General features: G+C 49.9%; 2 protein-coding genes across 3 annotated transcripts; one reads left to right on the top strand and one right to left on the bottom strand.

The window, feature by feature from the left end:
• Window positions 1-582: 582 nt before the first annotated feature.
• On the bottom strand, window positions 583-4,540 carry PPCS (phosphopantothenoylcysteine synthetase). 2 transcript variants are annotated; one of them, XM_036396461.2, is made up of 3 exons: window positions 3,986-4,540; window positions 2,991-3,094; window positions 583-1,189 (listed from the first exon to the last, which is right to left on the bottom strand). In XM_036396461.2, exons 1-3 carry the CDS (start codon window positions 4,506-4,508, stop codon window positions 866-868), a joined length of 951 nt encoding a protein of 316 aa, XP_036252354.1. In that variant the 5' UTR covers window positions 4,509-4,540; the 3' UTR covers window positions 583-865. The 2 variants fall into 2 exon arrangements, with proteins under 2 accessions (XP_036252354.1, XP_036252355.1); XM_036396462.2 differs by having other exon boundaries at window positions 4,425-4,527.
• A 132-nt stretch (window positions 4,541-4,672) lies between these two features.
• Window positions 4,673-23,000, top strand: ZMYND12 (zinc finger MYND-type containing 12). The gene is made up of 8 exons (XM_036396333.1): window positions 4,673-4,755; window positions 6,678-6,819; window positions 14,154-14,325; window positions 15,594-15,763; window positions 17,867-17,989; window positions 19,436-19,556; window positions 21,310-21,455; window positions 22,708-23,000. Exons 1-8 carry the CDS (start codon window positions 4,673-4,675, stop codon window positions 22,825-22,827), a joined length of 1,077 nt encoding a protein of 358 aa, XP_036252226.1. The 3' UTR covers window positions 22,828-23,000.
• The last annotated feature ends 1,295 nt before the right edge of the window (window positions 23,001-24,295 follow it).

A 24,295-nucleotide genomic window follows, 5' to 3' on the forward strand; every position in this document is an offset into this window, starting at 1 on the left:
CAGGAGCTGTGCAGAGCCACAAGGGCCCCCCTGAGCCTCCTCTTCTCCAGGCTGAGCCCCTTCCCAGCTCCCTCAGCTGCTCCTGGTGCTCCAGGCCCTTCCTTCTCCAGCTCTGTTCCCTTGCCAGGACACCACCCTGCTCAGTGCCCACTCCCCCTCTCCAACCTTGGCCTCAAGCCTGGATCCATCCTCTGTGGCCTGTGCCAAATGAGGCCTTGCCTTTGTTTACAGAGCTCTGCAGTGACACTTGAGCCTTGGAACCAAACACTGCCTTGGAAAACTTTCTGGTGTAAACAGAATATGAAGCAAAGCAACCTTCAAATACCTGGGATGGAAGGAAAACCTTTGGAACAGAAGCTTTAGGGACACTGCTGCAGCACCTGAAATGCAGGAACATGGGATCTCTCCCAGGATCTCTCCTGGCACAAGAGCTGCTTCCCCAAAGCTGCTGTCACCTCATTCTCCTCTTTGCTACCCTGGTTTCACAATCCACTCTCAACACCAGAGACTCCCCACTCCAGTCACAAAACCAGCACACCCCCATTCCTTCCTCCTGCCATTCTAAAAGAAAATTCAAAGAGGGAGATTCAAGAAATTCTTTATATACAGAGACTTTCACCATTTCTCGTCCTCCCAGCTCTCCCAGCCCACGGGACAGAAACAAGCTTCTTTCCTCCTTGGAATGGTTTCACTTCCTTGCATTTCTCTTTTAAAAAGCCACAACAGCTGTGGCCAAGCTGTGTGAAGGTGACAGAGTTGTATGGGCCTCCTTGTGCTCCGTGGGGATCGCTTTATTCACCTGCACAGGCTCCAGCCCCACTCCCTCTGCAGCACCACTCCCTCCTTTCCTCCCAGATTCTCCTCCTCAGCCTTTCCTCTCTATAAAGGCTGTGTGCTGGCCCTGCAGGTAACTCACAATCTTCTCCTCTATTTCCATGCCTTGTGCTATCTCCTGGTCAGACAGGGACAAGGGAGTCTGTGAGTCCCTGGTGACAATGATGACAGAGGTTCTGCGGGACTCCAGGACGTTGGCCACCACCACCTGGTGCCGGTATTTCTCCAGAGCCTGCCGAGATTTATCCAGCAGGATCTGGGCATCTGTCTCCAGTTTGAAGGAAATCACAAAGGCCTCAGGGGCCCAGTCTCTGACCAGGGGTGACAGCATTTTTGGCACCATCTTCATTGTGATCTGCAGTGGGGAAAGAGAAATAGAAAAAAAAAAATCAGTCAAAACATTGCAGGGATGTCACGGACATGTTTTATGAAAAAATCCTTTCCTTAGGATTTGTCCTCCTGAGAAGCTGAGAGGCCTCAGGAACAAAATGTAACCAATGGTTATCTGCTGCTGTGGAATGCAACAGGTGCATCTGGGATTGGGCTCATGTGGTTGTTTCTAATTAATAACGAATCACAGTCAGCTGGCTCAGACTCTGTCCGAGCCACAAACCTTTGTTATCATTCTTCTTCTATTCTTAGCCAGCCTTCTGATGAAATCCTTTCTTCTATTCTTTTGGTATAGTTTTAATGTAATATATATAATAAAATAATAAATCCTTCTGAAACATGGAGTCAGATCCTGGTCTCTTCCCTCATCCTCAGACCCCTGTGAACACGGTCACACAGGGAGTTGTAATAAGAGATGGGATGGGAAAGAGGGAAATTCCAGCTTTGTTTCATATTCCATTTGCTGCAGGAAGTTTTTCAAGGCAGCGCTCACCAAACAAGGTTCAAATGACACCAAGTTTAAATTAAATGATCCATGTGGTGCTCACAGTCAGGGGGTTCTGAGGCCAGGCCACAGGAACCCTGCATTCCCAGAGCCAACCACACTGGGGGAATACAAACATGAGGAGAGGAGATTTAAAAGAGCATTGTAACTGCACAAATCTGAATTTCCACCTCTCCAGAATCTGGGTAGTTTATCCCATCTTCACCATATAAAAGTGCTAAAGCATAGAGAAAAACAGTGGGAGTCTGTTCTCCAGCTTCCCAACCTCTGGATCCACCACTGGCAATCAGGCCAGGTCTCACCTTTCCAATGTTTATGTTAAAGAATGAAGCCCAGCAACTTCTTAGAAAGTAATTAATGAAATAAATGTGGTATTTGTTATAGAAAGAATTCCAGAGACACCTGCTCTGAGAGGGCAGCATTGCAGTGTTGTTCTGTCATTTGTACAAGCAAGATGGATCCCAGAGTCATGGAATGGTTTGGGGTTGGGAGGAACCTTAAATTCCATCTCATTCCACCCCTGCCGCCATGGCAGGGACACCTTCCCCTGTCCCAGGCTGCTCCAAGCCCCATCCAGCCTGGCCTTGGGCACTGCCAGGGATCCAGGGGCAGCCCCAGCTGCTCTGGGCACCCTGTGCCAGGGTCTGCCCACCCTCACAGGGAGCAATTCCTGCCCAATATCCAACCTAAATCCATTCTGTCAGTTTGAAACCATTCCCCCCTAGTCCCAGCACTCCAGGCCCTTCTCCAAAGCCTCTCTCCAGACAAAAGGCAGCAACTCAAGCACTCCAGGAGCTATTCTTGGAGCACTTCAGCTCTCTGAGACCCACCCTCTCCTCATCTCCATGGAAGCATGGGCAGCTTTAAAGGACAAAGCCAGAAAGGCAGGAGGCACCTCAGGGGGCCCTCTTCATGTGCCACACAAGTGCAGATGTGTTGAAGCTGCTCCATATCAGACAGAGCAGCACTGACCTCCCTGCAGATAACCCATGGGACCCCTCACCCCTTCATCCCAGCCTAAAAATAAACCTGGATCAAAGGAGAGCAGGGCTGATCCTGCCCTGCCCTCTTATCTGGGCCCCTCAGTGCAAGATAAAACAATGCAACTCCAGGATTTCCAGAGGGTTCTGTCCCTGCGGGATCTCACCCTCTCACAACACAGCTTTTATCCACAGCCAGCTCTCAGGAGAAGGACCCTGGAAGCAAGGAGGGCATGGCTGAGGGGGCTGGCACAGGGGGCCATGCCCAGGGGGGGCCTCACCTGCAGGGGTCCCTCTGAGGACTGGATCTTGTGCTCTGGCATCTCAGAGACCGGGATGTAGAAATCCGACACGGCGGCTGCCAGGTAGAACATGGCACTGGAGCCTGTGGGAGGGAACACAGCTGCTGTCCCCTGCTGCCACCCCAGAGCCAGCTGAGCTGCCACCACCCACACCCAACAGGGGACACCATGGGGGATCCCCCAGCACAACCCTGAGCAGGGCAGCACCGCCCCCACCCTGGGCTCTGTGCTGTGCCCTCCTCCTCCTGTCCCTGGAGCCCCAGCAGCCTCCAGGGACAGCCCAGACCCTCATGGCAGGATGCAGGAGCCCTCCAAGCAAGGAGGCCTCCTTGTACCCTCACAACAGAGCCCCCCAGGTCTCGGGATCACCTCACACCTGGGGCCACCGTGAGGGGGTTCTATCATCTACCCCATGCTGGGGACCCCACAACATCTCCTCATTCCTGCTCTGCCTGTCCCCTCATGCTGGAGACCCCCACGAGAGCCTCATCCCAAATCTTGCACAGGACCACCCCGTACCTTCAGGCTGGAGACCCCCACAAGAGCCTCATCCCTTCTCACCCCGAACCTTCACACAGGACCACCCTGTCCCCTCACACTGGAGACTTCAACGAGGGGCTCCATCCTCTCTCACCCCAAAGCTTGCACAGGACCACGCCATTCCCTCATACTGGAGCCCCCACGAGAGCCTCATCCTCTCTCATCCCGAACCTTGGCACAGGATCACCTGAGACACCCCGGGAGGCTCCATCTTTCCTCACCCCGACCCTTCACCCAGGATCACCCCGTTCCCTCACACTGAGACACCCTGGGGGGCTCCATCCCCTCTCACCCCGAACCTTGGCCCAGGACCACCCTGTCCCCTCACACCCCAGGGGGGCTCCATCCTCTCCTGCCTTGTGCCCCACGAGCCGGTGCCCGTCTCGTCCCTCACTCCCGATCCTCCGTTTCCCCCCATCCCCTCACGGCCGTACCGAGGGGCGCCAGCGCTCTGGCGGCGGCGCGCAGCAGCGCCAGGTACTCCACGAGCCCTGTGAACTCGATGGCGAGCAGCGCTCCCTCCTCGGTGGCGTGCTGGTACTCGCGGAGCGCGGGCAGCAGCGCGGGCAGCGCGGCGGGGGCGGCGGCCACGCCGGGCGGCGGCCCCGGGGTGAGGCGGAGCGCGTCCAGCAGCGCGGGCCCGTGCGGCGGCAGGGCGCGGGCCCAGGGGAAGGCGGAGCGGGCGCGGTGCAGGAAGCAGACCCCGTAGCCGGCCCGCACCAGCCGCTCGGCCGAGGCCGCCCCGCGCCGCCCGCTGCTGAAGTTCTCCAGGAAGCGCACGGCGCGCGCCTCCAGCGGCACCTGCGTCCCGCCCGACGTCACCAGCGCCACGCGCCGCCCGCGCGCCGCCTGCGCCGCCGCCCAAGCCCGCACCCGGTCCTCGGTCGCCGCCGTATCCACAGCGTTGTCCTCCTCATCGTCCTTGTCCTTCTCCTCCTCCTTCACCGCCGCCGCCATGACCGGCACCGGCCCGCCGGAAATCACGTGTGGCGCCTTCTCCGCGCCGGAAGTGTTGTCTCGGCAACAGAACGGCCGTTAGTGCCGGCCGGAAGTGATGGCACCGGTCCCACCGGAAGTGTCGCCCCGGCAACCGGGGACGCGTCGAGGGTTCAGGGCCCGGCATGGCGGGGCTGCCGCGCTGCGAACTGTGCGGGGCTCGATCGGCGCCGCTGCGCTGCCCCGGCTGCCGCCTCACCTACTACTGGTGAGACTGCCTGGGAGGAGGCCCGGGGCACCGGGACAGGGCAGGAGGAGGCAGGGATTAGCTCCAGGGTGAGGCTGAGGCACGGGCAGAAAGCTTGGGATGAGGATTCAGGATGAGGCCCAGGAAGGAGGAGGCAGGGATTACCTCCAGGGTGAGGCTGAGGCACAGGCAGCAAGCTTGGGATGAGGCTTGGCGTTCAGGATGAGGCAAGGACAGACTCGGGGCAGGACGAGAGGCACAAAAAGCTCAGGACACGAGGCCCAGGGCATGGGAAGAAGGGCCAGGGTGAAACATCAACTTTAAGGAATTTAGAGAGTTTAGAGGAGCCGAGGTTTTTGGTTAGAGATAAGCTTTATTGGAGTTAATCAAAATAAATGGGTAGGCCTTGATGAAGTTAAGAGTTAATAGTTAACTAATAATTGATTGCTTGTCAACATATTGTTTGGTTAGCTGGGTTTATAATGATTTTTCATTATAGAAACTGATAATAGCTTTTAGGAACATAAGATAATTGTTTTTAGGAACATGAGACAATTGTTTTTAGGAGCATAAGACAATTATAGGCCTCCTCTGTTCTGAAACCAAGAAGATGGGGAATGGGAGTTCTACCAAGGGTTCATTTGTCATATTTGCATTGAAAAGGCAGAAAGGTCAGAACGAGGAAGACTTCATTTACTTCCTCATTTTGGGACCCCTCTCCATGAAAGGGACCACCAACCCATTTCAAGGAACAAACTACTCATGCTTAATAGCTTTTGAACTAATTACCATACAAAGTGGGGAATGGCATGTACCAAAGTTATGAATATGCATTTGTATTTTGGGTATTCAATACTTGTATAGATAAAAGGACTCTGTGATCACCTGTAAATCACAGTGTGTATCTGGGAGTTATCTCACAATAAACACACACTTTCTAACTTTAAACTGTCTGAGAGTTTTTGGATATTGGTACTAGATCAATATCCATATTGGTAATGGGATGTACCAAAGTTATGAATATGTATTTTGTATAGCTAAAAGGACTCTGTAATCACCTGTAAATTGCAGTGTGAATTTGGGAGTTATCCCACAATAAACATAAATAAACATTCACTTTCTAACTTTAAACTGTTAGAGAGTCTTTGTCCGTCACAGTTGGATATCGGTACTAGATCAATATCCATATTAAATAATGGATAAATAATAAATAAATCAAGGGTGAGGCCCAGGAAGCAGGAACCAGCCACAGGATGAGTCTGAGGACATGTGGAGAAGGCCCAGGGTGAAATGTAGGAGGCAGGAACAGGCCCAGAAAAGGACAGAGAGGCAGGGACAAAGCCTAGGGTGTGGTCTGGGACACAAGGAAGAGGCAGAGATTGTTCCTGGGATGAGGCTCAGAACACACAGACACAGGGATGACATGTGGGACAAGGCTCAGCAGGCAGGGAGCAGAGCCAGGATGGAGCCTGGAGCTCAGGCAGCAGGAGCTGGAGCAGGCACACTCACCTGAAGTGCTCCTGCTGCCTCCAGCAGCTCCTGCACCAGGCAGGGAGCAGAGCTCAGGGAGTTCTGGAGTGTCACACAAACATCCCTCACACGCCCTCAGAGCAGTCACTGAGCTCCAGAACATTCCCTGTTCCCACAGGCGTGGGTTGGTTTGGTGGTTTTTGTTTTTCCAGTGTTGGATTTGTTCAAACTCAGCTGTATCAGGAGTTCAGGAGTGATGTAAATAAGGATTTTAGCACAGAGAGCTGTGGGGATGGGGCAGGAGGGTGCTGTGAAATGCAGACTTTTGGGAATATCATGTTTTGGGTACCCTGCAGGCAGCCCAGGGGCTCTGGGTAAATGTTGTGGAGAAATCCTGAAAGACAGCAGGGAATAATCTCCCTTTACATCAAATCCCAGCAAATCCCAGCATCTTTCTCCCCTCCTTTTGCCAGTGATGTCTCCCACCAGAAAACTGACTGGGTCAGCATCCACAGCCAAATCTGCCACCTGCTCAGCCCAGTCCTCAGGCCCCAGCCCTGTTTCCATTCTGAAAAGGACAGAAAACAAGGCAAGGAGCAGCTGCTGAGGAAGCAGGTGGGTGCAGGAGGAACAAGCACAACTCCAAAGGGCTTCCAGGGATGGAATTGCATCTCCTCTCCCCACCCTGGCTGTCCATGGTGGGACACACCTGGGGCAGACTGGGCTCACCTGGAATTTTCAGCCACCCTGGAGTCTCCAAAGAAGCCTTGGCTGTCACTGCTCAATCCCTATAAAACAGAAAGGAGTTTCTTGCCTCAAACCAAGCAAGGCTTTTGCCTTCACAGGATTCACCCCTTTAGAATTCCTCCCTCTGGATGCTCCCAAGGGAGAGGATGGCGCCTCCTTGGTTGATCTGGGACTTGGTTGCAGAGGTTTGGGGGTTGTTTTTGTAAACAAAACCTCAAAAATAAGGGGAGTGGGAGCATCCTCTCTGTCATTCCTTGTGGCATTCACATTCTCTGGAAAAATCCCTTTGCCCAGGATTTTTCTCTTGGGAAGCTGAGAAGCCTCAGAGAAAAAGGAAAACAATTCTTATCTCATTTGCTTCTCCTGTGTTGTGCTCATGTGGAATGTGTTTGGAAATTGTTTACCCACAGGTAATTGTTTCATTGGATTCTGTGAATTGTTTTGACTTTTTGGCCCATTGGGGCCAATCTGTGTGAAGACTCTGGAAAGAGTCACAAGTTTTCATTATTATCTTTTTAGCCTTCTGTAAATATCCTTTCTGTATTCTTTAGTATAGTTAGTATATAACAATATAATTATAATATAATATAATATAATATAATATAATATAATATAATATAATATAATATAAGCCTTCTGAGAACATGGAGTCAGATTCATCATTCCTCCCTGCCACAAGGATCCTTGCAAATACAATAATTCCTGAGCCTGCAGCCTTTTCCACAGTGTTTACTTCATGTCCTGAACTTCCTGGGGCAGCAGCAATCCTGGATTTCCCACCTTGCCAGGGGGTTGCTCCATCAACCCCTATTCTGGGATCCAGCTGAGATTTCTTCTTCCAGGCTGTTTGATGGGAGGGTATCCCCTTTTCTAGAGTAAAGAAAACAAGTCCCCTCCCTTTGTTTTCCTAGCCAGCTTGGAGCACCCTTTCCCACTAAATGCAGCCTTTTTTCTCCACCAGGCCTCAGGGACTTGCAGATGTGCAGCTCCTTTCCAGCCCCAGTGGTTTGCAGCTCCTTCTGTTTCTGTTTATGCAGGAGCTGCTGTTCCACACTGTTGCTAAAATAACCCACCCAGGTGCATCTGCTCCTGAAAATCCTCCCTGTGGAAATAAATTTTCCCTCTATAAGAGCTCCCAGACACAGAATAATAGGGCAGCACACAGTGAGTTTAGAACAATGCAATGGTTCCACTGAGGAGAACATCCCTAATCTTTTGAATTTTCCATGAATTATTATTTCATGAATTTTCCATGAATTATTATTTCTAAGGTGTTTCTGGCCCAGCTCATAGCTGTTCACCTTTCCTGGGAGCTTCCAGAAAGGTGAAGTCCAAAGGTAAAAGTCCTGTTTGGTGAGAGCTTGTGACAGGCTTCAGGCAGCAGATTCCTTTTGGTTTTACAGGAACTGGGCAATGACATCACAGGCTGGTTTGGAAACTCCTGTCTGGCTGAAAATTCCAGGTGAGACTGTTGAGCAAAGTCCACAGAAGGTGTGTCAGGCCAGTGTGTCCCAAAGGGAAAATGCAAAACTTCCTTAACTCCGGGTTCTGTTTAAGTTTGTTCTTTATAAAACCTGCAAGGAAGGTTAAAATGGGTGTCATGGGGGTGTGGCAGGATTCTGCATCCAGCAGTGCTTGAAGCTGTTCCAAGAAACTCCCCTGCTATTGAACACTGGTGTTGACACTGATTACATCACTGACTTTATTGTAACTAAAATTATGCCCATACATTCCAGCAGGCCACGTGGCTGCCAGCTGAGGGAAGTGCTCCTTCATTAGCTGGAAGTTAATCTGCTGGTTTAATTAGGTGAAGGGAAAGACAGCAGGAAGGCTGGTGGAGAGAAAGTCACTCTTGATTGGGGTTCACACTGGGTGAGCAAACAGCAGTGTGGAGCTGGGAATGGGCAAGGCAGGGAGAGAAGACTCTGGGGTTGTTGTTTTTTTTGAAATGGAGATATTTATAAACTCCTTAACAACCCTTAACATCATCTGCTCTCTGACCTTTGTCTCCAGCCTATTTAAATGAAATAGATTTTGAGACTGGTCTGTGCTGGGACACTTTGCTTTCCTTCTCTCCAAAGAAAGGAGGGAGACAGTGGAAATCCCTCAGTTACCTGCAAGAGGGAAAAGTTTCTTTGTGTCCAGCAGGATTTGGAGCAGCCAAGTTGGGCCTGGGCTGGCTCAGAGGTGTTGGGAGAGGGGGAGGTTATTTAGTGCATCACATTCCTATTCCAGATCCAACAAAAGTGCTTGAAAAGTTCTTCCCTGTGAGGGTGGGGAGGCTCTGGAATGCTTGCCCAGAGCAGCTGTGGCTGCCCCTGGATCCTGGGAAGTGTCCCAGGCCAGGCTGGACAGGCTTTGGAGCAGCCTGGGATAATGGAAGGTGTCCCTGTCCCTGGCAGGAGGCAGAATGAGCTGGGCCTAGGCTTCCTTCAACCCAAACCAGTCTGGGATTTGATGCAAAAAAGTCCTTTGGAGTAGAAGGAAAAGCTCTGCAGACTCATGATAACCAGAGAAAAAAACCTTCTGCCCAAAGCCTGCCTTGGTTTTGCTGCTTTTTGAACATTTCTGCTGTACTTCACCCACTCCTGCCCTGTGTTTGTTTAGCAAACACAGAGCTGCAGCCTCAGTCAGGACACAGGGAAAGCTGGGCACATCCAAATGCCCTGTGGTCCAAGGAGCAGGGAGCTGGGAGCCAGGAGGTTTTATGAGTTTCATTCCTTGTCTGTGCTCCAAAGCTTTGTTGATAGAAATCTGCTTCTGTCAACATAGCCAGGGGGGTGCCTGCAGACAGCACCTCCAAACCAACAGAACTCAAAGTTTCTGTTTGGAGATGAGCTTCACCTGCCTGTGTGATGTCAGCTCCCCACAGCTCCTGGGCATGGGAAAAGATCCAGCCCTGCTCTGCTGCAGCTCACTGGAGCCTTCCCTCTCCCCGAAATCCTCATTTCTCCATCCACACCATAGATTTTGGTGCCTGAGAGTGAATAAAGGATGTGGCACTGAGCCCTGAGTGTGTTCCCACCCCCTGCTCCCACCTGGAGCACAGCTGGGGTCCTCAGCCCCCTCAAACCCCAAAAACTGTGTGGGGGCATCTTCAGAGAAACCTCAAATTGCAACACACATGGAGAGAGAGCCCAGAGTGGCAGGGCCAGGGGCGAGGGGGAAACCAGGGCAGGGCCAAAGGGAACCATCCCCCCAGGGCTCTTCAGGGCCAAAGGGAGCCTTGCTCCAAGGCTTGCAACTGTGGGTGGAAATATTCACTGCTCCAGGGCTCCTCCTGCTCTTCCTTCTCCTCCTGGAAGCTGTGCCAGGGTCCAACCCCCAGCTTTGTCCTCGCTGCAGATGTTTCAGGCCATGGGAAGCAGTGATGATAGCATTGACAAGGAGTAAAAAAAGAATGATCCCAATCTCCAGCACCTCCCAGATGCCAATCTGGGCCATGCCCACGCACTGGGGCCTGCACTGGTTGCACCAGACTGGCACAGACAGAAAAAGCAGCCTGAGAAACAACCAGCTTTTCCTGCTGCTGCCCCAAGCTTGTGCTGGTTTTCTCCTGGGCACCACCTGCTCCCTGGACACAGTTTGTGTTTCACAGAATCCCAAACTGGTTTGGTGTGGAAGAAACCCTAAAGTCCATTTCATTCCACCCTCTGCCATGGGCAGGAGCACTTTCCACTATCCTAGGTTGCTTCAAGCCCTGTCCAACCCTTCCAGGGATGCCAGAGCTGCTCTGGAGAACCTGCCTTTGCCCTCTCCATGTTCTGCTAGCTCAGGAATGGGTGCTGTGTTTTCTGGCTCTTGGCTCTCCTCACTGGAGCAGGGGCTGTTGCTCTGGGCTGTGTTCTTTGGTGATCTCATTTATCCCAAAGTGTCTCTTTACTTCAGCCAGGATCTCCAGGAAACATTCCCAGGCTATCCTGGAGCTCTCTATCCTGGAGCTGCTCCTTCAATGGCACAACTCTGCCTCACCCCAAGCAGTTCAAGCTCAGCAAAATGCCCAAGCCTGGCCTCCAGGAGCTCTGAGATTGGTGTCTGTGCCCAGCTCAGCCCCAGCTGGAGGCAGAGGGTGATAAAGGAGTGAACTGGTGTTTCCTCAGTGTCTCACTGAGAAAACCAGGGTAGAACCAGCAGTTCTGTGCTCTCCAGCAGCACCACTGATTCCCAGGCAGCTTTCCTGCTGCACCACTGCTGGGAAAAGCTGATGGACGAGTGTTAGTATGGCTGGATGGGCTCTGAGCAACCTGGTCTAGTGGAATGTGTCCCTTCCCATGACAGGGAGTGAAAAAGATGAGCTTTAAGGCCCCTCCCAACCCAAACCTTTCTGGAATTCTGTCATTCTGCAAGGACCCTGGTGCTTTTTCCTTGGCATCCCTGTAAGGACACAGTATGCACAGCTCCTGGCAGGGAGCAGGAATTGGGATGGAGAGCTCTTTGTGGAGCTGGGGGTGACATCAGCTGCTGCTAACGTTGGAGAGGCCAAATGCTGTGGACTGGTAGGAGCAGCAAAAGGCAGGGAGCAGCTATATATGGATAAGTACAGGATAAGTTTTGGATTCTGACAAACCCAAACACTGCAGGAGCTGCTGCACCACCAACCCTGGCTAGGGATGGATTTGCTAAGTGAAACACATTCTGATTCTGACCAGTTTTCAGACTCTGCACACCAAATCCCAGTGCAGGAGCAGCCAGAAGAGGGTGGATGAAGCTGCAGTTCCCTGTGAGGAGCTCTCTCCTCACTCCCTGGCCGTGTCTCCAGCAGCTGGAGCTGTGCCATGGATATATGGATAAGTACAGGATAAGTTTTGGATTCTGACAAACCCAAACACTGCAGCATCCCCAGCTGGGGATGGATTTGCTAAGTGTAACACATTCTGATTCTGACCAGTTTTCAGACCCTGCACACCAAATCCCAGTCCAGGAGAGCCAGGAAGAACAATACATTCTGATTTGGACCAGTTTTCAGACTCTGCACACCAAATCCCAGTGCAGGAGCAGCCAGGAGAGGGTGGGATGAAGCTGCAGTTCCCTGTGAGGAGCTCTCTCCAGCAGCTGGAGCTGTGCCATGCTGGCACCACGGGGCTTGGCTGGCTCTGAGTCACACCAGAGCCCCTGGCTCTAATCTCCTTTCTGGTCTTGTGATGATCATTTTCTGTGCTTCACAGCTTTTATTGCTGCAGCCTTATGAGACCTTGTCAGGAGGCGTAAAGGATTCTTCATCCAGGAAGACACCACATGACCAAAGCTGTTCCTGCTCAGAGCAGGAATGGAGCCAGACTCTAATACCTTCTAATATGAAAGCTTTAATGTCTGCCTATTAATTACAGCCACAAACTACATTACAATTGCTGCTTTTTCATTTGAAAACCCAATTTTAAAAAGAGCCTGTGCATCTGTAACCACCTGTGTGGGGGTGTTTGCAGGGGTCCCAGCACAAGGGAAGAGATGAGAATCTTGACTCCATGTTTCAGAAGGCTGATTTATTATTTTATTATATATATTATATTAAAATAAAATGCTATATTAAAACTCTACTAAAAGAATAGAAGAAAGGATTTCATCAGAAGGCTTGAAAGGAATAGAAAGGAATGATGATAAAATCTTGTGTCTGCTCACAACCTCGACACAGGTGGCTGTCATTGGTCATCAAGTAAAAACAATTTCACATGCTGGGTAAACAATTCTCCAAATCACATTCCACAGCAGCAAAATGTGGAGAAGCTGAAGCTTCTCAGCTTCTCAGGAGAAAAGATCCTGGCAAAAGGATTTTTCATAAAATGTCTGTGACACACCTGGTCTAGTGAAAGGTGTCCCATGGCAGGGGATGTGATGAGATGGGCTTTAAGGTCTCTCCAACCCAAACCATTGTGGGGTTCTGTTGGGAAGGATGAAAGTTTGACAAGAAAGTCTCACAGATATGTGTGCTTGCCAGAAAGATTTTTAAATGTAGAGGCTGATGAAGGAATAGAGATGGAAGCAAGTTTTGATAGAGAAGAAAAGAATTGCTGAGCCGGTCTCACTGGATAACTAAGAAGGCAAAGGATATGTTAGTTAGAAGGGGTTTTTATGGCTTAGAGCAAAGGATAAACCCACCTCAAACAAGAAAATGTTTTTACCAAGCAGAAAGAGAGCACAGGCAAACAAGTCAGCAAATGTGGCAAGTAGAAAAAAGGTCTCAGAATTTTCCACTGCAAGAAAACTGAAAAACAACTTCTAGCTTAAACTGTAATGCACTAACTTTTAGTGATTGGAGAACAGTAACATGAATATGGTAATTATAGTAGTTATGATGAGCTATAGATAATAGTTAAAGTATAGATTGGTTCTACTGTATTAAGATGCTCAGCAAAGAAAAGTATATAATGCAATGTAACCAAAAAGAAAAGTCTAGAATGCATTGTAACCTAAACCAAAGGGTCTCCAGGCCTGCCTGCAGCTGGAGCTGATTGCTGTAGGCAGAGGCTTTGTCACTTTAACACCTTGGATGTAATAAACTGCATTTTGAAGAGCCTCCTGGAGTCCCACATCCCTCATTCAGGCTCTCACAGTGGTGCCCAACGTGGGGCACCATTAGTAAGAGCCTCAACGAGGAATGCAGGACTCCTGGCCTGCCTGCAGCTAGAGCTGAGAGCTGTAGGCACAGGCTCTGTCACCCACGGCCCTGGGCTGCTGTAACATCTTGGACACAATAAACTGCATTTTGGAGAGCCTCCTGGAGTCCCACATCCCTCATTCAGGCTCTTACAGTGGCGCCCAACATGGAGCCCCATTAGTAAGAGAGATTAATAAGACCCTGAATGAGGGATGTGGGTCTCCAGGCCTGCAGCTGGAGCTGACAGCTGTAGGCACAGGCTCTGTCACCCACGGCCCTGGGCTGCTGTAACCTCTTGGACACAATAAACTGCATTTTGAAGAGCCTCCTGGAGCCCCACATCTCTCATTCAGGCTCTTACAGTGGTGCCCAACGTGGGGCACCATTAGTAGGAGCCTCAATGAGGAATGCAGGACTCTGGCCTGCCTGCAGCTGGAGCTGACACAGGCTCTGTCATCCATGACCCTGGACCGCTGTAACTCTTGGATACAATAAACTGCATTTTGTATACAATAAACTGCATTTTGGAGAGCTGCTGGGTAATCCCACATCCCTCATTTCAGCTCTCACAGGGTTCTGTGATATCTTTCTCCCTGTTTCTCCCCTGCAGGAGTCCCTGATTGCGGTGGCGCTGAGCAGGGCGCAGGGGTTCGTGTGGGCAGGGCAGCCCCTGGAAGCCATTCCTGCGGCGCTGCAGGCCCTGCGCTCCAGCTCCCGCCTGCTGGGCCCGGCCTCCCTGCAGCTCCTGCCCATCTGTCTGCTCCTGGCCGAGGCCTCCACGGGTGAGCATTGTCAACACGGGAATGCTGGCAAGGGCAAGGCCTCCCGGCTCAGGTTTCTGCTTTCCTTTTGCCGTTTATCTGGGCAGGAGCAGTTGTGGGCCCTGCTGTGCCTCAAGGGCATTGCAGAGATGTGAGCTGTCACACACACACACCCCCCTCACACCCCTTTTCTGAATCCCTCAGCACTCAGGAGATCAATGAAATCAAATGAAATGTTTTCAAATGAAATGTTTTCTCCCTCTCCACCAATTCCCCCAGGAGAAGCTGTATGAAAGCCTGTTCTTTACCTCCATGGCCTCGGATGACTCCCCAAAGCATTAAATTCCAGAGGGTGCTTAGTTGTGCTCTTATCTCAGCAAACATTTCAGAGGCCATTGCACCCAAAGAACTCCCGGTTCATTCACAAATCTTGGTCTGCCTGAGCAGAGCTTTTTCTCATTGTTTGCTTTGGAAAACATGGCAAATAAGGGCATGGGAGCTGCTCTCCCTGTAAATCACTGCCATTCCAGGAGCTCACACAATGCTCTGCTGGCACAGTGGGGCTGACTCAGGGCTGTGGTGAGAGCAGGGAGAAAAAAACCCTGTGAGTAATTCCAGTGTGATAAAGTGAGAGACAGCAGTGCCTGCCTGCAGTGAACCTGTTTAGGCCACGTGTTCCAGAGAGGTTGTGTGCAGTGTGTCCTCTGCCATGGAGCCAGGCTGGGAGAGCTGGGGGTGCTCACCTGGAGAAGGCTCCAGGGAAACCTCAGAGCCCCTTTCAGTGCCTAAAGAGACTCCAGGAGAGCTGGAGAGGGACTTTGGACAAGGTTCTGGAGTGCCAGGACAAGAGGGCACATATTGGGATGGGATATTGGGAAGAAATCCTTCCCTGTGAGAGTGCTGAGGCCCTGGCACAGTTTCCCCAGAGCAGCTGTGGCTGCCCCATCCCTAGAAGTGTCCAAGACCAGGTTGGATGGGGCTTGGAGCAGCCTGGGATAGAGGAAGGTGTGGCTGGAACTAGATGAGCTTGAAGGTCCCCTTCAATCCAAATCAGTCTGGAATTCTGTGGTTTCTGGCTCCTTTTGGAGCTCTCTACACATTCACCTGTCTGTAAATGAGTTACCAGGGTAACTCAGAAGCACTTGGGAAAGAAGTGGGGAATCCCCAAAATGCATCTCCATATCAAGCTCCCCCAGGCCAGCCAGTAGTAAGTATTCTCTGACTTTCCAGATTAAAAAATGCTCCTTTATCTCCCTTATTCCCCTGATTATCCCTCCGTGTCACTCCAGGTGCTGGCCGTCCCCGACAGGCAGCCAAATACCTCTCCCAAGCCCAGTGGATCGTCCTCCAAAGCCCAGACTGCAGTGCTGCTCTCCAGTCCAAGCTACACCGAGGGCTGGGGCTTTTCTCTATTGCTGAAGGAAACCTGGACCAGGCTTTGTATCACCTGGCCAATGATGTAAGTCCTTTGGAGCACAGGACTTTTCCATTTTAATTCATTCTCTCCTCCCAGATCAATACGGAAATGGCAACAGGCAGATTTGGGATCTTGAGAGGGCTCACATCACAGACACCCAAACTGGAGAGATCTGAGACACCTGGGGAGCTAAAGATGTGTTTTGCCAGTTATCCCTAGTGCTGTGAAGTGACAGAGAATCATGGACTCACCAGGGCTGGAAAAGCCCTCCATGACCATCAAGTTCTAATCATCCCCCCAGCACTGCCAGCTCCACCACTAACCCAGGTCTTGTTTCCTGAACACCTCCAGGGATGGTGATTCCACCACTGCCCTGTGCAGCCTGTTCCAATCCTTGAACACCCTTCCCATGAAGGATTTTCCCCAATATCCAATCTAAATCTCCCCTGGCCCAGCCTGAGGCCGTTCCCTCTCCTCCTGTCCCTGTTCCCTGGGAGCAGAGCCTGTCCCCTCCTGTCAGGAGCTGTGCAGAGCCACAAGGGCCCCCCTGAGCCTCCTTTGCTCCAGGCTGAGCCTCCCTCAGACACTCCTCATATGTTCCTCACATTCCTTGTCTCTATGGCTTCTCCCTATACATTTCTCCATCAGCTGCATTTCAGTGCAGAGATGCCCAGACATTCCTGCCCCAAGCTGATGGAGTTGCCTTTATTCCACAGATAATTTAAATTTTGGCTGTTATTTCCCTCAATACTTTCCCAGATCTCTCACCCATTATTTAATTAATGCCTTATTTCCCTATTTCAGTATTGGTTCAATGACATTTTCTCAAATTCCACCTCTTCAGCCATGAAAACTGTTTGGAATTGTCCATTGCCACCTGTGTTCCTGTGGATGCTTTGCCTGTCATTTGATCCTCCAAAGTCAGATGAACTTCTCCACCTCCTATTTCTGTCCCATGTGGACTAAATTTATCCAGTGACCCGGTGCTGAGTGATGTATTCCCACTCCTGTGGAATTTGATAGTGGCTTTGTGTGGGTGTAAATGATGACATAAAGGGAGAAGAGTTAGACCCTTTCTATTATAACACACAACCATGTCTCTGCTTGGTCTAGAAGCCCTTTGGGCATTTGAGAGTCCCACAAAGGAATCTCCCAAAACTCTTTGGAGACTTCCAAAATCCTCCCTTTCTTTTCTTTTGTTGTTAATTCCCTAAATGTGGTGCCTGCAAAGGCACCAGGTAAGAAGTTTTTAGCTCTTAGCAAGTTCAGGACCTGCCTGGACCTTGGCTGCGTGTCTGGGATCTGCTGAGAGTCACACAGCAGCTCAGAATAGCTGGGAATGCTGCTCTGGGGGAGAGCAGGATTGCCTGGGGGCTGGGAAAGCAGCAGCAGGATGGGCTCTGGGAGAGGTGGGACAGATGGACAGGGGCCACAGGGACAGGGGGACAGGTGAGAAACCTGCCCTGGACTTTATAGGATCAACCAAGAGGTGCCTCTGCCCCAGCCAGGGGGGGTTTAGGGTGTTGCATTCCTATGGATCAAGCCCAAAATACAGATTTTTTAGTATGTTCCTATGGATAAACTCTGTGAACTAGGTATATTCCTATGGAGAACCCCCAAAATACAATTCTTTAGTACCTCATTCCCATTAATTTCCACAAAATATAGAGGTTTTACACCTTATACCTTTACATAAGCCTAAAATACAGCTTTTTAGTAGGTTCCTATGGATAAACTCTGTGAACTGGGTATATTCCTATGGATCCAATGGAAAACCCCCAAAATACAATTCTTTAGTACCTCATTCCCATGGATAACCACAAAATATAGAGAGTTTATACATTATTCCTTTACATAACCCCCCAAAATACAGCTTAATACCTCATTCCTATGGATAACCCCCCAAAATACAGCTTAATACCTCATTTCTATGGATAACCCCCAACAGAGATTTTAGTGTGTCATTCCTTTACATAACCCCCCAAAACAGCTTTTAAGTACCACATTTTCCAAACACTGTCAGGCATAATTTACACATAAACCCCCCCCAAGCATTTGCAATATTCATCCACAATGAAAAACTCCCCAGGTTTGATGTGAACATGAACCTTCTGGGGCTTATTTTTTATTTAATATTGATTTCAGGTTTACTTGGCAACTGCTGAGTTTGGACTAAATTCTGTTGAGGTCTCTGGAGGCTACTTCCACATGGCCAATATTTTCTTCCATCAGAATAAAATGGATGCAGCAAACTCACTCTATACTGAGGTTGGTAGAACCAAAACTTATCCTCTGAGTTTTTCTCAGCTTTTTTTGATGCTCTTTTCAAAGTTTTTTTCCATTTCCTTTCAATGGGATGGTGACCACATCAAGTATCAGTGTTGCCTTTTAGGATCAGTCCCAGAAACTAAATAATTATCTGAGTTAATATAAAATAAAATAAAATAAAATAAAATAAAATAAAATAAAATAAAATAAAATAAATAAATAAATTATATAAATAATAGAATAATAAAATTATAAAATGTAATATGAATATAAAATATGAATATAAAATATAAATTATATAATGATATAAATTATAATATTGATAATATAAATATAAATAATAATATATAAATAATATATAAATATATAAATAATATATAAATAATAATAAAAGATAATGTAATAATAAATATAAATAATATATAAATAACAATAAAATAAATAATTATCTGAGTTAAAACCATGAGATATTGTTCCTGTAATCAGTTCAAAATTCTTCAATTTGAGCAGCCATACCTTGTTAAAAAACAGCTTTGCTACCAAATTTCCTGTGTCAGGGGTTAGAGTCCCACCAGTACAGAGGAGTTCCTAAATCCAGGGAAGAGTGGGATACAAACAAACCACCTGGAATTTACATTGAGAACCAGTAAAAAGCCACACTGATAAAAGATTTTCAGAATGGATTGATCAAGCAAGGAAAGTAATAATTATCTAATTTATTTAATAACTGAAAAAAAATGAACTTTTATTTGTTTAAGTCAATTTTTGTGGAAATAAGGTGCTGGGAGCTGCAAATTCCAGTCCCAAACTTCAACTCCAGTAGCTTTTGGTGAAGATTTTGGTTAGATTTGTTGAAATTGGGTGAAAATCAGCTGGAGAAGGGAGGGATCCTGTGACTGTCCACAGGGGTTCTTGGATGAGGGAAGAGACGAGGATCTGACTCCATGTTTCAGAAGGCTTGATTTATTATTTTATGATATATATTATATTAAAACTATACTAAAAGAATAGAAGAAAAGGTTTCATCAGAAGGCTGGCTAAGAATAGAATAGCCAAGAAGAATGATAACAAAGGTTTGTGGCTCAGGCTCTGTGTCTGAGCCAGCTGGGCTGTGATTGGCCATTAATTAGAAACAACCACATGAGAGCAATCCCAGATGCACCTGTTGCATTCCACAGCAGCAGATAACCATTGGGTACATTTTGTTCCTGAGGCCTCTCAGCTCCTCAGGAGGCCAAATCCTAAGGAAAGGATTTCTCATAAAAGATGCCAGTGCCAGGATCCCAGCTGGGGCTGTGTGGGAGAGGAGCGGGGCGATCCCTTTGCGAACACCCAGCCCCGCTCAGTGACCCGCAGGGGACGACGGGCTGTGCAGGGGCATTGTCTGGAGAACAAGTGAATACCAGGGATCCACAGGAGTGCAATAATTGCCGTGCTTCCTGCCAGGTGAGCAGCCTGTGGCATGCCTGGCTGCTGAGCTCCCTGCAGCGGCACCAGCGAGCGCTCCAGGCGCGGGCAGAGGCGTCGCCGTTCTCCGAGGAGGAAGAAGGCAGCGAGGATGGCACGAGTAAGAGCTGCTGTTGCTCCTAAACCTTTGGCAAGGGGGGGTTTGAGAGTCCCTGCACCCTACAGATCATGTTGGCGTGGTGTTTCCAGAGGCTGGGTTGAATGGCAATGCCAATTCTTCAGGAATGAGGGTGCTCCGTGGAATCCCTGCTTTGCATTCTCCGTTTCACGGCTCCCTTGGCACTGACTGGAGCAAAGCAAAATTTGATTCATGAACTCGTGGAATCATCACTTTAAAATCAAGTCCAGCCATTCCTCCAGCACTGTCCTGTTCACCACTAACCCACATCCCAAATGCCACATCCATGTGCTTCCTGAACACTTCCAGGCATGGGGACTCCACCATCTCCCTAGGCAGCCTGTTCCAATGCCTTTCAGCAAAAAATTTCTTCCTAATATTGCAAGTAAACCTCCCCTGGTGCAATTTGATACTCAAATATTCTCAAATATTCTCTTTAATAATGGATGTGACATCTCAGCTCACTTAGGTGGGGGCACAGCTCCCTCCTGGAGCAGCAGGACATGATGGAATAGCCTGTACAGATAATTGGATGTATTAATCAGGAGAGCACTCTTGGCAGAAAGGCTGGGGAGTCTCTCATTGGCACATAAAGGTGCAGGAAGCATCAGTGTGCCCCTGGTACCACCTCAGGCTTCCCTGGAACCAGACCAGACTCTGGTTCTTGGCTCCTTTCTACCATCTGTGCTAATAAGGACATTGTCAGAAAAGGGAATAAAAATTTCTCTCCCTGAAATGTTCAAGGTCAGGTTGGACAGGGTTTGGAGCAACTTGGTCTAGTGGAAGGTGTCCCTGCCCATTGCCAGGGATTGGAATGAGATGGTCTTTAAGATCCTTCCAAACCAAAGCAGTCTGGGATTCTGTGATTTGAAGAGAAACATTTCTGAAAATCCCATTTCCTGGCACAACCTGCATCAGGAGTTCCCAGAGTAGGAAGAACACTAAGGCAGAGCTACAGGAGACCATCTTTGGTGTGACAGGAGTAGAAAAACAGTTCTTTTCCTGCAGCTGTTGTGACTCCACATCCTGCCTGAAGGCTGATAACACAAGCACTTGTCACTCTTGCACTGGGGTTGGGGCAGGAACAGGTGAGAGGCAGGATCGTAGAAAAGGCAAAGAAGGATTTATTCAAAAGAACCATGAGGTTTTTATAGAGTGGTACAACAGATTCTATTCTATTGGCTAACTAACAGAAACATCTTTCTCATGCACTGTTCTTGAGAGGAACGGAAAAATAAAGTAGAAAAACAGCACCTGCAATTTGTTTATAGTCAACAAGTTATCACATCTTTCTAGCTCCCTAAAACTTCTCACAAGCCACTGTGAGAAGCGCTGGCTGTTTCTCTCTCTCTGTCCCATGGCACCCACAAGCACTGACTGGATGAAAGGAGTCCTGTTCATGGGCATGGAATTTGCATGAAGCTGGGATCATAGACACCCACACTGGTTTGGATGGGAAGGACCTTGAAGTTCACCTAATTCCACCCCCTGCCATGGCAGGGACACCTTCCCCTATCCCAGGTTTCTCCAAGCCCTGTCCAGCCTGGCCTTGGGCACTGCCAGGGATGGAGCAGCCACAGCTGCTCTGGGCACCTGTGCCAGGGCCTGCCCACCCTCAGACCACGTTGATATTTGTAATAGAAGTGCTTTGCTGTCTAGAAGAGCCACTTGGGCAGTTTTGAATGTCCTCTCTTGCACAAATGCACCCCTCAGGCCCGTTTGTGTCTCCGTGCAGCCGAGGCGCAGCGCGAGAGGGGAGCGCGGATGCTGAGCGCGGTGCTGGAGCTCCGGGAGCAGGGACCCCTGCAGCACCCGGGGGAAACAGCCCAAATCCTGCACTCCCTGGCCATCATCCACTACCTGGGCCTGGATTTAGCCAAGGTAGGTTGGCTCTGAAAGGGTTCAGGAGGACTGGCCAGCTGCTCTGGGGTCATCCTGGTCCTCTTGTTCCCCAGCGCCTCTCCTGAGCCCACAGTGCTGGTGACCAGGAGCAAAGTGCCTCATAGTGCTCAAACCAAGGGCTTGGGTGGGACAGTGGGATAAATCCTTCCCTGGGAGGGTGGGGAGGCCCTGGATCCCTGGAAGTGTCCAAGGTTGGATGGGGCTTGGAGCAGCCTGGTCTTCTAGAAGATGTCCCTGCCATGGGGTCTGAGATCACCTTTAAAGTCCCTTGCTAGCCAAACTATTCCATGATTCTGTGATCTGCACTCTGTAAAGGGTGACAGTCCTGGGGGATGTGTTTTGGTCTCTGCCAGGCCAGGAGATCCTGCAGTTTTCCACACTTTCTGGGTTCTTCCTTTATCTGAACTATCTTGGCAGTGCAGCTGCCTTTAGACCTAAGCTCAAGGGTTACACAGAGCAAGATCTGGGGCTCACAGACATATCCTTGAGCCAGACTCTTCTGAGTTCAAGGTTCAGTCTATTGGGGTCTGTAATTCCAGTTTGGAATCTGCACTCCTGTGTCTTTATGGCTTAAAAATTCAGGTGATTAGTAATTTCTGTGCTTTACCAAGAATTGATTTTGAGGAAGTGCTGAGCAGATACCATCTGGAAATCAGGCCCTTGTGTTTGGGATCAGAGCTCAAAACCCTGAGTTTCTTCAGCCTGGGTTTTGAGGAGTGAAAATACAGAAGTTGAAAAATACTGCATTGAAATATTAATGGTCTCTTCATTGTATTATAGAAAGCCATAACTTGGGAGTGTTTGGGACACACAAACAAATTTGAATTTGTCTGAAAAATTAAGAAGACAAAGCTTTATAATTGTGAGAGTTTCTAACCCCTGCAAGAGCTACCAAGGGAAATTATTTTGTTCCTTATCAAGAGAAATGAAGAGTCAGTACAGCTGGTTTTTTTCCCTGACATGGCTTTGGGATTGTTCAGAGGAGCTGTGCTAGACAGGAGGTGATGTCCAGCACGGGGGGCTGGGGTCAGTAATCTTCTGTCTGCACCACTGGATCCTAAATATGGGATCTGCTGGCAGCTTTAGGCTCTCCTGTAAAGCAGCTTGTACAGGTCACCTCGGAAAGAGAGCCTGGATCTGCTCCAGGCTGAGCCTCAGCAGGTATTTAACTATCCCATGAGAAAATCCAGATTCCTGACCATTGCTGGGCGTTTCTTCTGTCCCATTCCAGGCCCAGGAGCTGGGGATGAAAGCCTTCGACCTGGCCAAGCAGCTGCCCCAGCAAGACTCTCTAGAAACCATTGGTCACCTGCTGGAGCTGATTAATGCCCAGTTTTCCCACACCACATGAAAACTGGCTCTGCCAGACCCAGTTTGTTTGGCCAGGTTCTCTCTTATCCAGGTTCCTGGACACCACCAGCGTCACAAGCCCTTGGTCCTTCCTGTTGCTGCCTCTTTCCAGCTGCATCTGTGGCTGTCTCAAACTGTTTGGAAAATAAACATTTTGGTCTGAGTTAGTCTTCATGTGCTGCTCCACTTCTGTAACCTCTCAGGGAGGGTGAGAAACAAAAGCACCATGAACAAACTGAATAAATCATTTATTGGCCAGGTTGGGAGTGAGCAAACAGCCTCTCACAGCCTCATGGTGGTTGTCCAGGAGCCAAGACGAGCTCAGGTGTGTTTCTTACTGGCTTTGCTTGCCAGTTTGGTGAGGGAGATCCCATGGAGGGATAGGAGAGGGACACAGGGAAGGGCAAGGGTGGTGGACCTGGTTGGGCTTGACAAAGTGTTGCAGCTCCCTACAGAGCCCCTCCATCTCCAAACCAATTTCCAGAAAATCCCAGCCTGGTTTGGAAAACCAGCCTGGTTTAGAGGTCACCCCCCTGTGGGCAGAGACACCTTCCACCATGGCAGATGCTCAGAATTTTCTCTTTCTGCAGAGCTTCTCATAGCTCTGGGCACTGAGGGACTCATTTGTTCCACTTCCAGGGGTGGAAGCTCCATGGGAAGAACTTCCATCCAGGAGGGACCATGGGAGGCATGAGGGACTCTAAGCAGTCTTGAGGGAAGGAATGAAAAGGCTCCAAGTGGGGATTCTAAGCTAAAGGAGATGCAGTTCCCTCCTGGCAGAGAGCTGGCATCCCCCTGGATCTGCCACCACCTCCATTCCCAGCTGGCTCCTGCCCCAGGGGACAGAGTGACCCTGCTGTGGGGAGGGACAGGGACACCAGAGCGGGGCCAGAAGGCTCCAGAGGCCATGGGGAGCACGGGGCAGCCACCGTGGTCGTGATCCCTCACGGCTGGGAAAGGGGAGAAGGGAATCTGGGGCTGAGCCCTGAGCTCCCATTAAGGCTCATTTACTGCAGGAGGATTTATGAGGGTGTTTAATTGCCTTGCCGAGTTGGGCTGGAGTCAAGTGAGCTTTGTAAACGCTTCATCAAGCTGGGGCCTGAGCAATTAGCAGGGATTGCTGCTGCTGGGGAAGGGAAAACCGCAGGTTCAGCCACGTTCCATTCCAGGGGGTGGGAGAAGCTGCTCAGGGTGCACGGCCCGGGCCTGGGGAAGGGCCAGGAGACCTCCCAACACTGCTGAGGGAGATGCTGGTGGTGTCTCCAGCCCAGCAGGTGTGGAATAACCACCTCCGTGGGGTGGGAGGTGCTGGAAGGGCCTGGAACGATCGGTGCCGTGGGGTGGGTGGGGGATGCTGGGGAGCTGCGCCTGCTGGCACAGTGCCCCGGGGCACGAGGATTTGGGTCAGCAGGGATTTGGAGCTTGGTCGTGGCTGTAATCCCTCCAGTGCTCCCAGGCTGAGCCTGCAG

The sequence above is a fragment of the Molothrus ater genome, chromosome 23 (assembly GCF_012460135.2).
Source record: "Molothrus ater isolate BHLD 08-10-18 breed brown headed cowbird chromosome 23, BPBGC_Mater_1.1, whole genome shotgun sequence".
NCBI classification, from domain to species: domain Eukaryota; kingdom Metazoa; phylum Chordata; class Aves; order Passeriformes; family Icteridae; genus Molothrus; species Molothrus ater.

Coding starts and splice junctions, on each gene's coding strand:
- PPCS (XM_036396461.2), bottom strand. CDS start 4,508: ATGGCGGCGGCGGTGAAGGAGGAGGAGAAGGACAAGGACGATGAGGAG. Junction 3,095..3,985: donor CAGAGCGCTGGCGCCCCTCG/GTACGGCCGTGA, acceptor TCCCTCCCACAG/GCTCCAGTGCCATGTTCTAC. Junction 1,190..2,990: donor CCTCAGAGGGACCCCTGCAG/GTGAGGCCCCCC, acceptor TCCCCACTGCAG/ATCACAATGAAGATGGTGCC.
- ZMYND12 (XM_036396333.1), top strand. CDS start 4,673: ATGGCGGGGCTGCCGCGCTGCGAACTGTGCGGGGCTCGATCGGCGCCG. Junction 6,820..14,153: donor AGCAGCTGCTGAGGAAGCAG/GTGGGTGCAGGA, acceptor TCTCCCCTGCAG/GAGTCCCTGATTGCGGTGGC. Junction 14,326..15,593: donor CCTGGCCGAGGCCTCCACGG/GTGAGCATTGTC, acceptor GTGTCACTCCAG/GTGCTGGCCGTCCCCGACAG.